General features: G+C 46.4%; 5 protein-coding genes across 5 annotated transcripts; 3 read left to right on the forward strand and 2 right to left on the reverse strand.

Moving 5' to 3' along the window:
- Window positions 1-626: 626 nt before the first annotated feature.
- GGPS1_1 (polyprenyl synthetase family protein) lies at window positions 627-3,210 on the reverse strand (the record flags this gene model as incomplete). Its single annotated transcript, XM_033566243.1, has 8 exons — window positions 627-938; window positions 1,044-1,297; window positions 1,365-1,531; window positions 1,596-1,750; window positions 1,843-2,485; window positions 2,558-2,781; window positions 2,830-2,858; window positions 2,907-3,210. The coding sequence occupies 8 exons, from the start codon at window positions 3,208-3,210 to the stop codon at window positions 627-629; spliced, it is 2,088 nt and encodes a 695-aa protein (XP_033432000.1).
- Window positions 3,211-3,953: 743 nt separating this feature from the next.
- Window positions 3,954-4,406, forward strand: ATNIH1004_001545 (uncharacterized protein; the record flags this gene model as incomplete). Its single annotated transcript, XM_033566244.1, has 1 exon — window positions 3,954-4,406. One exon carries the CDS (start codon window positions 3,954-3,956, stop codon window positions 4,404-4,406), a length of 453 nt encoding a protein of 150 aa, XP_033432001.1.
- A 1,507-nt stretch (window positions 4,407-5,913) lies between these two features.
- Window positions 5,914-6,715, forward strand: ATNIH1004_001546 (uncharacterized protein; the record flags this gene model as incomplete). Its single annotated transcript, XM_033566245.1, has 2 exons — window positions 5,914-6,431; window positions 6,493-6,715. 2 exons carry the CDS (start codon window positions 5,914-5,916, stop codon window positions 6,713-6,715), a joined length of 741 nt encoding a protein of 246 aa, XP_033432002.1.
- A 723-nt stretch (window positions 6,716-7,438) lies between these two features.
- On the reverse strand, window positions 7,439-8,604 carry ATNIH1004_001547 (4-hydroxybenzoate octaprenyltransferase; the record flags this gene model as incomplete). The annotated part of the gene is made up of 3 exons (XM_033566246.1): window positions 7,439-8,027; window positions 8,124-8,418; window positions 8,484-8,604. 3 exons carry the CDS (start codon window positions 8,602-8,604, stop codon window positions 7,439-7,441), a joined length of 1,005 nt encoding a protein of 334 aa, XP_033432003.1.
- A 699-nt stretch (window positions 8,605-9,303) lies between these two features.
- Window positions 9,304-10,493, forward strand: BTS1_2 (FPP/GGPP synthase family protein; the record flags this gene model as incomplete). The annotated part of the gene is made up of 4 exons (XM_033566247.1): window positions 9,304-9,393; window positions 9,458-9,612; window positions 9,699-10,025; window positions 10,106-10,493. 4 exons carry the CDS (start codon window positions 9,304-9,306, stop codon window positions 10,491-10,493), a joined length of 960 nt encoding a protein of 319 aa, XP_033432004.1.
- Between the last annotated feature and the right edge of the window lie 226 nt (window positions 10,494-10,719).

Consider the following 10,719-nt stretch of genomic DNA (forward strand, 5'->3'; position numbering starts at 1 on the left):
AGGGTATCCTTAGTTTAGTAAGATATGTATAAGATAATGCGTTACCCAGGGCTACTATATTACTATAATAAATAGTAGTATTGGCAGGACCCTTTAGGGAAAAAGCACTACAGACTTACAACACTTTATATAAGGAGACATGTCCAATATATTAAAAAAGGAGGTATTTTAGAGACCTATGATAATCTTCCGGACAATGTTTGTAAATGTTGAAAACCAGGATGCCTAAGGCACCTTCGGGTATCCTAGTCCTGAAGCCATCTGACATATCACACGCAAGGGGCTAAGGGGCTAAGGGGCTAAAGGACACGTAGACATAAGGAAGCGTTTATCTACGCTCTCTCTCCTAGATAGAACAACATACTCACCACGCGATACTAGATCGCACCGATAGTTTCAATATACTATCCAGTCACCGTTATCCTAGCACCTCACGACATAGCTTCTTCCCCGAGATTCTCAACATGGCAGTGTATTAAATCTCTGTATATCCAATTCGAACTTTGTTGATTCCAGACCCCTGGGAAGCATTCACTTCACATTCATCTTTCCCTCAACAGAGCCAGCAGCCCAGACAATAGCTAAAGTCCTGCTCATCATGCTATAAAGGCTGACAGTAGATCCACTTAAACCTTTAAGAACAGAATTAAGTTCCTCAAAGGCTTATTCTCCCCCATTGTGGCCTCAATGTCATCCAGCATTCTCAAAAGTCTTTGGTGGAGGTCTGCGAGAATACATCTTGTGTACTCTAGACTTCCCGCAGCATTCATCTCGGAGAGTATATATGATCGTATTTCATCAGACATGCCAATCCTGGCCCCACCAAATACCAGCCCGCGGACTCTGTCTGCAGTAAGGCTATTCTGCAGAGTGTGTATCAGAACAACTGAGAACTTGCCCTCTGAAAGATCCTCACAGAAGCCTTTTTTAGCCGCATACTATGTGATAATTAGGTGTTCATGCATATACAACGTGCTAAGGCTTAAATCCAAAAGTTCGCAGCAAGTTTTTAATTAAGCAAAAGCGGTAAATTGCAAACTCACCTCCTCAGATACCAAATTCTGATAATCATCTCGAATTTGGTAGTATCTCCCCAGGAGGGATATGAAACGAACCAAATCGCTGTCCCAAGGGATTGGTGAGGAAGCCTCTGCAGCCATGACCCGCATAACAACCCGGAAAAAGCCACCGGTCTTCTTGTCAATCATTACAAGATAGTCGCTCATTGTCGGGCATTGCTTGTGAAATTTCCAGTACAGCTCAAGAGCCTGACCCGAAAACAAGGCTTCCAATTCGTCTGCATGTGTGGTCTTGTTAGAGTCCCACAATTTTGTCAGCATGTAGTTAGTAGGGTATATACTAACCATACAAGACCTTCCTGCATGCACTTGAGTGCCTCAGGTCCTCACATAGTCGAAGCACTTTAAGTCCCATGTACGAGACAGAATTGACTGTCTGGCCTACACCGTGCACGACATGTGCAGCTGGCATTCCGCGTCGTTTTAGGGAGTCATCCTGAATATCATCCAGCCTAATACGTCATCAGTATTTCGACAAGAGATAGTTTAAGTATTTAGTAAGGAACATCAACATACATAAGCGAACTGTTGAAGATCATTACTATTAAGGCTTTGATGGTCTCAGAAGACTCGGTCGGGACGCAGAACCAGGCATGCATCGCGTCAACCATTCTGGCCATAGTTCCTTTACCAGGGAGAGATCTGATGTAGTCGTAGGGGGCCACACACAACTGTTCAACTTATTAGAAATAAAAAATCCATTATAGTGGTTATAACACCCCTTTTCTAAGTCTTTTTTCTGGAAATTTTCGGTAATACCGACATCCATACCTGTGCACCCACCTCTATTAACCAAGGCTTCGGAAGCCGCTTCTTGGCCGTTTCTTTCGAAATTATTAGTATTAGAAGGACAGTCTGAGAAGATGGAACATATCCCTAATATTGATGTATCGGGGCCATTAATCGCCTGCGGGACAGGGTAGTTTTTGAGACGTCGGACACTGGAAGCTGAGTTTCTGACAAGAGTCGCACGGTCTTTGGCTGTTGTTCTCAAATCTGTCCGAAAATACCGTTCCGAATGCGACATCCAATAGTTCAGTCCTCCAAGATATGTCAGAACTGTAAAGGCGTACCCCACTAGATTTGGCGATTTTGCCAGGTTGGAGCTATGCCAAGCGTGAAATTCCTCCAGCCCCTGCTTTTCAAGGGTCAGGATCTCTTGCTTAACGATACTCGCAGCCTCCCCCTCTTCGTAGCCATAACCGGACATAAGCAACGCCATCACGTTGCCAATCGTCTCTATATTCCCCCTTGCGCTGTGTTCCTCAAACTCTTTGTGGAAACTATTAAGGTCATTCATCAAGGAGGTACTAAGCATGAGCTTGTCGGTAAAATAAGCGATGGAGTCTCTCTCCTGCTGAGAGACCTGCTGACCATTAAAACGTGCTATCAGGTTTGCAAATAGCCTTGTGAATGACAAAAGTATTTATTAGCCAGGCTCGCACAGCGAAGATATATCGGTAGACCATATACTGTACCTGGATCCAGAATGCCTGATCTTGAAAGTTTGAAACTCTTCAAAGGACATGGATTTTCCAACATGAGCAGTTTGTGCTAGGAACACATCTTCGAGTTCTGACAAGAACGTGATCCGGTCCGGTATATCCAAGAAGTGGCTGAATGTCGCCATTATGCTGGAGTCAGATGTTCCAGGTTCGCCAGTAGGAACACTGGCTAATGCGTTCGAAAGGATCTCGTCATGCTATTCGCTGTCAGTTTGCAGAAATGGACCAACCGATAAATAACTCACTGATGCCTTGTCAAGTGTATCTGTGACATCTGCCTCCGTGTTAGCACAATAGAACTATCGTAGGGATTCTCACCCACCATCGAAGTAAAGCGTGAGCTCTGCCACTTCTGCCAAAAACGTAATCCAGGATGGCGGACATTCTGGAAATATCCACGAGATAATATTCCCGTGGGAAGTAGTTGTACCACTCCGAGCGAGGCTCTTGGAATTTGTCCCAAGTCTCTCTGCCAATTTTTCCTGTACCTTCTCTGCCTCGTTTTGGATTTGATCCGCGAATTTTGAGACACGGACCGGAAGAGTACTCTGGAAACGGCCCTGTGGGATCCCAATGGGCTGGAATTGTTCCGAGAATTGAAATGGATAACCCTGATATGTACTCATCGCGGCGGTTTGTAAATAAATAAATACCAAGAAAGGGCAACCTGAGGAAAGACAGGAAGACTGACTTAGAAACTACAATTAGACAAAGGGGAGAGGGTCGTATACTTATATTAAATCCAAGTTAAGGCAATTCTACTCTGCGCCAAACTGACTGTGTAAATGGCCATGAGCTCCAACCAGGCTATCCTCTGCGCTAGCGGTTGAAATGGCAACTATTAAACTTATCAGCCTCTATTGGGTCAACTCCGCTCCACGCTAATAGCGTGTGCATATGCCACGTAGACCCACCATGCTATGTACCAGTCAATTCAAATCTCCATTTCGTTAAGTAACACAAAAGAAGCAATAATTACAGACTATTAGAGGATAGCTTCACCTCTTGCAGCTTGATGCAATGCGCAAAACACATAGTGTATGCAGGAACCCAATAGTGAAGTACTGGGCTTAAATCACATCAGCTACCCAAACATAAGTCGATAACACTACTAACTAGATCACGGGACGTGGTAGGCATGGTTAACACGAAAAGGATGTTGTCTGCTGAAGCCTATATAAAGTGCCTTCGTTCCTCGTGCATGCAGGAGCATCATTCTGTCTCAAGTTACACACTATTATTGGCATTCATCTTCGAATCTGATCTTTCTAAAACAATTATGCGGTTCTCCACGCTCTGTATCAGCCTTTCCGCAGTTGCTAATATAGCATTTGCTCTCGGTTTCATGGCTCCCCTTCAGTGCTTAAAAATGAAAGACACTGCTGAAAACATCGACACTGATCGTGTTACTAAGATGTGGATGGAAGCTGCCTGCAAACGCTGTCAGCCCAAGCTATCTGACTATGGATCTGTTTTGCGCGACAGCCTGTTCGTCCCATTTGTGGAAGCTGCGTCCCAGTCCATGGGGACTTCCGAGCTTTCTCCCCACTATATTGCGCTTCTGGACAGTTTTGTTGAGATGGCCAAGGACGAGTGCGGTGCGACCGACTCAATGGACTTGTGCCAGGACCCCTCCCAAGTCAAGTCATTGGTGAAGTGCATTCAAGGCCAGGGCTGGTCTTTCGTTCTGCGAAACGCCCCTACCTTCCTGCCTATCCTCCTGGCAAATCCGTGCGGCAAACAGATGGATTATCTCTCCAGTCCAGATCTACTTGACAGTATCCTTCCTGCCTATATGAAGAGATATGCCGAGAGCTGCTAGGATGGTAAGCCAAAATATTCCAATAAGCGTCTTGAATTGTCCAGGTCAAATGGTTTAACCGTTGTTGAGTAGGTTAGGGAGATTATCCTTGTGAGAGAATACTGGATGAGGCCGTACTTGATTCTTCTTATCTTGCACTGCTGTGTCTCGCTTGTTCTTATCTTTCCCCTTTTTATCGCTTGGAGGAATGTTGACGTGGGGCATAGGTAGCGGGTGTCTAACTATGACAAGTAATAAACACCGGTGTCCCTTAGCCCCTGAATATGATATATCACATCGCTGCGGGACTAGGATATACGAAGGTGCCTTAGGCATCCTGATTTCCAACAGGCACGGCTAATACTGCAGGTTGTGACTTGTTCCTGGAACTTATCCTATAGAAATATTGCCATTTCGTCAAGATATAAGGTTTTTCAAGTAGGTAATTATAAAAAGCTTAAATTATAAGTGGCATAAGATATCACGGTCTTCTGCCTTTATTTAAAGGCGCCTTGATACAAGCGCATGTTTAAGCGATGCCTACTAATAGTATTTAGATAGCAGCCAGCAGCTTTAGCAATCTGTAAATTTATAAGCTCATTGCTTATTAGCATATCCTGGATAAATTTCAGGGTTAATTATGCTAGATTGGGTGCCATTGTGCAATTATAATGAACTAGATCCGGGAGGATCTCCTGGTAGGGTAACAGGAATACATAGTGGGGTAAAAAATATAGCAGCTGTATATCCGGTACAAGTAATATACAACAGCTAGAAGTATAACAGTCAAGTACAATACAATACCGGATTCATAAATTAGGAATATCCTAATGTAGTTTAGCTTATCTTGGTATTAGGGTTTGAAATACAATCGGAGAGTATAAGACTCTTGCAGTGGTTTTGCAATTTAGTGTATCGTTGTGTACGAGCTAAATTGTAGTGGCTGGCCGACTTGGCGCACCCAGGTCGATAGCAGAGAGCAAAAAAATGTATAAAAACGACTATGCAAAAAACTCTCTGTAGCTATGCAAAGAGAGGCATCGGTGAACGAGACCTGCTATATAAATCCAAAGAGTAGTGAATTTGGTGAAATTGGGAAGGGGATGGGGGGTTGCCCATTCCTATTTACCGGTGCGTTTTATCTTAAGCTATTGCACCTACCAGTTATGTTCGGCTCATTTCTTACCGGTCCTAGCGGGGCTCAAATATCGAGACGCATGCGAAGGCCTACTTACGCTGTAGAGGAAGTGTTAGGGTATATTGAAACTCGGCGAAAAAAAATAAAAATGAAAATAAAAACTGCTGCACGGCCCCATCCATGTAGCGTTGTATTATTCGGCCTATTTCGGTCTCGGCATTGGTATAGCTCTTTATCGTTTCGATCTCATGTTTCATTAAGAATATAAAGTGTATCAGTACAATATCCAATCCAATCCACAGTCAATAATACTTCAACAGAAGGCTCGGCAAACTCCGCTCGCTGAAGCCCATTTTTCATAACCTTCAGCTCTCTTTTACTTCCCTCAGTATGGAAAAAATTGATATCTCAAAAGCCCCGCCGGAGTACCGTCAGATCCAGGGGATTGTTAGCATCCTTCCCATTGGTTATGGCGTAAGTTTCATAATCTGCTACGGTGCAGTACTGTACCAGGCCTTCAAAGACCGGTCCTATGGGATGTCAATGATGACTATCTGCTGTAATTTCGCTTGGGAGTTAGTGTATGCTTTTGTACACCGGTCAAAGGACTCTACCCGACAGATAGTTTTTGTTGTCTGGGCACTCCTCCAGGCGATTATCTTGTATAGTGCGATAAAATTCTCCCCCAATGAATGGAAGCATGCTCCTCTAGTGCAGCAGAACATCCTGCTGATCTACACATTGTGCTTTCTGGGTTTTTTTTCCTGGCACCTCGCACTGGCCGCCTACCTTGGGCCCCTGGGCGGCTATTTTTGGGGCGGCTATGTTTGCCAGGCAGTTATGAGCGTTGGATCGTTGTCGCAGCTTATTACTCGCGGGAGCACGCGTGGCGCATCCTCCACCATATGGTATGATTGGGATAACACAGCCCTTAAGCAAGTGCATGCTAACTCTGACCTTGTCTGCTAGGCTTGGGCGGTTTTCGGGAAGTCTCTTTACCTTGGCAATTAGCGTTGTACATATTAATTACTGGCCGGAGGTATGGGGATGGATGGATAACCCACTTATGCGGTGGTTGGCAGTAGCGTTTCTACTTCTTGACGTTACATACGGCATCTGCTTTCGACGCATCTACCAACGGGAACGGACCCTCGAGTATGCCAAAAATCACGAAAGGTTGAAGCACACATGAAGCTCGGGGTGTGACCCTGGAGCTGAAGATATCTCAGGCTTTCATTGATCCTTACATCCCAAAGAATGCGGATCGGTGGTCCTAGAGGAATCAAGAACGAGGCGACTGCTCAACGGCCTTGGATATTGAATTGCGTTGTCGGATTCCATCTCATTATTCAGGAATAAATTGCCCTTCCGTGTCGTCGAGCGGCTGCTTCATGAGTAACGGAAGTGTCAACGCGTTTTATTACATTGTATATAACATCAATGTTATATAGAGAATCAATCGACTTGTTCGAGCGTAGCATATAGCCTAGCTCCGGTATGCAACTACCGCATAAGGTATGTATGATGAATTCGCGTCCTACAGTTCGAAACTGCCATGAACGTCGAAAGCCTCGTACCACGACCCCGAATACTATACTATAGGTCTGAGTAATCCAACTCACCGAGTTTTACTGCAGCCTGCTACCCGAAAACCTGTACTCCGGTGATATGTTTTCTAGGCACTGTGATATAATAATAGAAATGACGGCCTTTGGAACGGTATCTAGATCTGCTATAGTCCAATAAAAGCTAGAAAAGAACGCCATCAGACCAAGTCCGTCGATTCCCAATTCCAGGGGAAACAGTCCTCATTCATCCGGTTTTACTTTTTCTTTTCTTTTTTTTTGGGTCGGAAGGAAATGTTACGATCAGCGGCTTGTCCCGAGTTCTACATTGGACTATATACCAATAACTTTTAAGCAAACACAGAAATGTGCATTGGAGCATTTCCTGCGCGAAGAAAGACCTCAACCATACAGATAGCCACCGTCCAGACCCCAAGAAGAAAATTCTCCTTATGCAACGTTCCTCCGCTGGTGGGTTGGGACCCATCGAACCGAAGGAGCTGTCTCATAAGGTACACGGTCCAGACACCCATCCAGGTAACCCACAACCAAAGAGAGCCGAGAGTCCTGAGAAAAAGCGGAATACAAACCAGAACCGTGGTGGCAAGCATGACCAGGAAAAGGTGGATGTGCTTTCCAGCAAGGTTGTAGAAGGAATTAACCCCCATTTTGCGATCATCGACAACATCCTGATAACTGTACGCTGTGTTCAGGTAGAGGGTCCAGAAGAAGATCATGGTGCAAAGGGGGAGGCAGTGATGGGCTATTTCCCCAAATGAGAGCTTCTGGTTGTGGATCGCGGCGCAGCCAGCGATTGCCGGCCAGGCGATGGTGAATCCCAGGATGTATTGCGGGTATAAATGAAACCTCTGTGCCAGAGGGCGCTTTCCATAGGGATATAATATCGAGGCTACCGCGGCGGGGAGGAGAACACTCCACCTGTGGGGGAATGGTTCAATAAGTTAGTCGAGTCGGCTGGCTTCCTCCCATGCAAAAAACGACACCGATATATCTAAAGACAGGTGCAATACTCACACGTCCTTGCCGCTGAGCATAATTTGTAGAATCCCCCAAGAAACGGCGACTTGGACCATCATCCATAGCATTGCCTCCCCGGTCTTAAGCCTGCCTGCCGCTAGGGGCCGGTCTTTGGTTCGGGCGACGTTGGCATCAATATCACGATCAATCCAGTCATTCCATACCATGCCCGCCCCACAAAAGATGTATGAGGCAAGGAAACACAAGAAGGTTTGACGGGAGATAAAGACGTAAGACGTAGAAGTACGATCATCAGCAAGCTTTTCCGCCCCGGCGAGTAACGTAGACCAGACTACATGTGGAGTATGTGTTAATCTACTGGCCTAGCTAAGAAATCAACCGTTCACCTAGACCTACCTCCTGCAAAGGTCGCAAACAAGGGATTATATCTGTCGAAGCGAGAAAGACGGAGAAGATCCCTCAGCACATGAGATGTGCTTCTCCGAGGGAACTGGTCATTTTTGTTGGGGATCGTCATGGCGCAACGCTTCGTCGGATCTATCCGTAGCAAAGACATGCACCAGAGAGATTAGACGCCCTGCTCTTTATGTTGGCCACGGCGGGGGGGAGAGAAAGGGGGTGGGGAGCAGGCCGTGATTGAAATTCAGTCTTCCGACAGTAACTCTGCTCAATCGGGTTGCACACGCCTAGTATCCCAGCAAGAATCCGTCACGTTGGCTACCTGATGGGGCTCTCGGAGGAATCTTTTCCCAATACGATCGGTGGGTTTATGGCCCTCGGCCAATTCGTAGATCCCGAGTTGATGTACTCGGAGGTGCTCGGCGGATAATGACTGGGAGGCTGCATGAACATGGACCGTGTATCTACGGTCCACTGCCCGGCCATGGTGATATCAGGAACGTTCTATATTCCCACCAGTAACCCGTGTATCTCTCCGATCGATCATCGCCATGCGGGACAGCCCCAAGAACCCAAAATTCAGATGGATATTCAATGACACTTGCCACGGGAAACCGGTCACTAATGGGTCAAGGGGACGTCACTGGATGTTAATGCCCCGCGTTGAACCTGGCCTATCTGGCTATCTCGCATTTTAAGTGTCGATTACCTAACGAAAAGCTGAACCGTATACTGTGCCATTCTCCCTCTGTCTCCTTTTACTGCTACAGTAGGTATGAGAATATCTTTGCTATGCACCAAGAAGCGTCGATCCAAAATGACGCCAGTTTCTACTAATGGAGCCCCCCCCGTGGCACTGCCAAACGTGCCCTTTACTAACCCACCCGCTTCTTGTGATGAACAGAAGGTATTTCACTTGCTCAAGAGCTGTAGAGTCGTCCATTCCAGCTGACGCGACACGATCCACATAGGTCGTTCGCTCGCCACTCGATTACCTTCTCAACGTGCCTGGCAAGGATCTCCGAAAAAAGCTGATCTCAGCCTTCCAGGTATGGCTGGAGGTCTCCGAAGAAAAGCTGCAAGTCATCAACAGTATTGTAGGGTTACTCCACACGGCATCCCTCATGTAAGTAAGCATGTCCGCAGTGGTCGTTGTCCACTCTGACCCTGCCTTTACGGGGGTTATTATGTCTTACATTATTGTTCAACTAGGATCGATGATATCCAAGATGGGTCCAAGCTGCGACGTGGGATTCCCGTGGCCCATGCTGTATTTGGGGTGGCTCAGACAATAAACTCGGCCAATTATGCTTATTTCCTCGCCCAGCAGGAGCTTGCAAAGCTGGGGAACCCCAAGGCCTTTGAGATATTTACTGAGGAGATGCTCAATCTACATTGTGGACAAGGCATGGATCTCTACTGGCGAGAGTCGCTTGTGTGCCCGACAGAGGAAGAGTACCTCCGAATGGTCTCCAACAAAACCGGCGGTCTGTTCAGGCTGGCGATCAGGCTGATGCAGATGGCGAGTGAGAGCGACCTGTGAGTATATCCCCAGAAGGTAGGAAGCATCGGATGACGGGGAAGCAACACTGACTATCCCAATCCTGGGCCACATTCAGAGACTGTGTTCCTCTGGTTGACCTGCTGGGCGTCATGTTCCAAATCCGGGATGACTATCAGAATCTGCAGAGTGACAGCTACAGCAAAAACAAAGGCTTCGGTGAAGACCTCAGCGAGGGGAAGTTTTCCTTTCCCATCATTCACAGCATTCGATCGAATCCAGCCGACCTTCAGCTCCTCAACATCTTAATACGGCGAACGGACGACGACGATGTCAAACACGCGGCCATACGGTATATTGACTCTACTGGGTCTTTCGATTACTGTCGGCAGAGGTTGCGAGAAATAGGGACGGCGGCCCGTGATATGGTGCACAACATGAGTGGCGATGCAGACGCGGTTCAGAATATCTACAGGATCATTGAGCTCTTCGAGCTTTCTGCTTGATTTTTTGTGGTTGTGTGGTCTTTTTTCAGTGAAATTCCGTTTATTATAACTATACTTAAGTACCTCACCATGCATCTGGTAGGCTACAAATGAAATATGGCATGTCGGAGATTCTGGAACGAAGTTAGGCCCAGGAAGAAGAGAAGAAATACTCTCGAACAAATAAGTAAACAGATTTAGATTCATCTCCAGCTACAAATTTCTAGTGCTTCCTGGGCCAACTTGG

The sequence above is a fragment of the Aspergillus tanneri genome, assembly GCF_003426965.1.
Source record: "Aspergillus tanneri strain NIH1004 chromosome Unknown AapTan_2_pilon_pilon_pilon, whole genome shotgun sequence".
Taxonomy (NCBI): Eukaryota; Fungi; Ascomycota; class Eurotiomycetes; order Eurotiales; family Aspergillaceae; genus Aspergillus; species Aspergillus tanneri.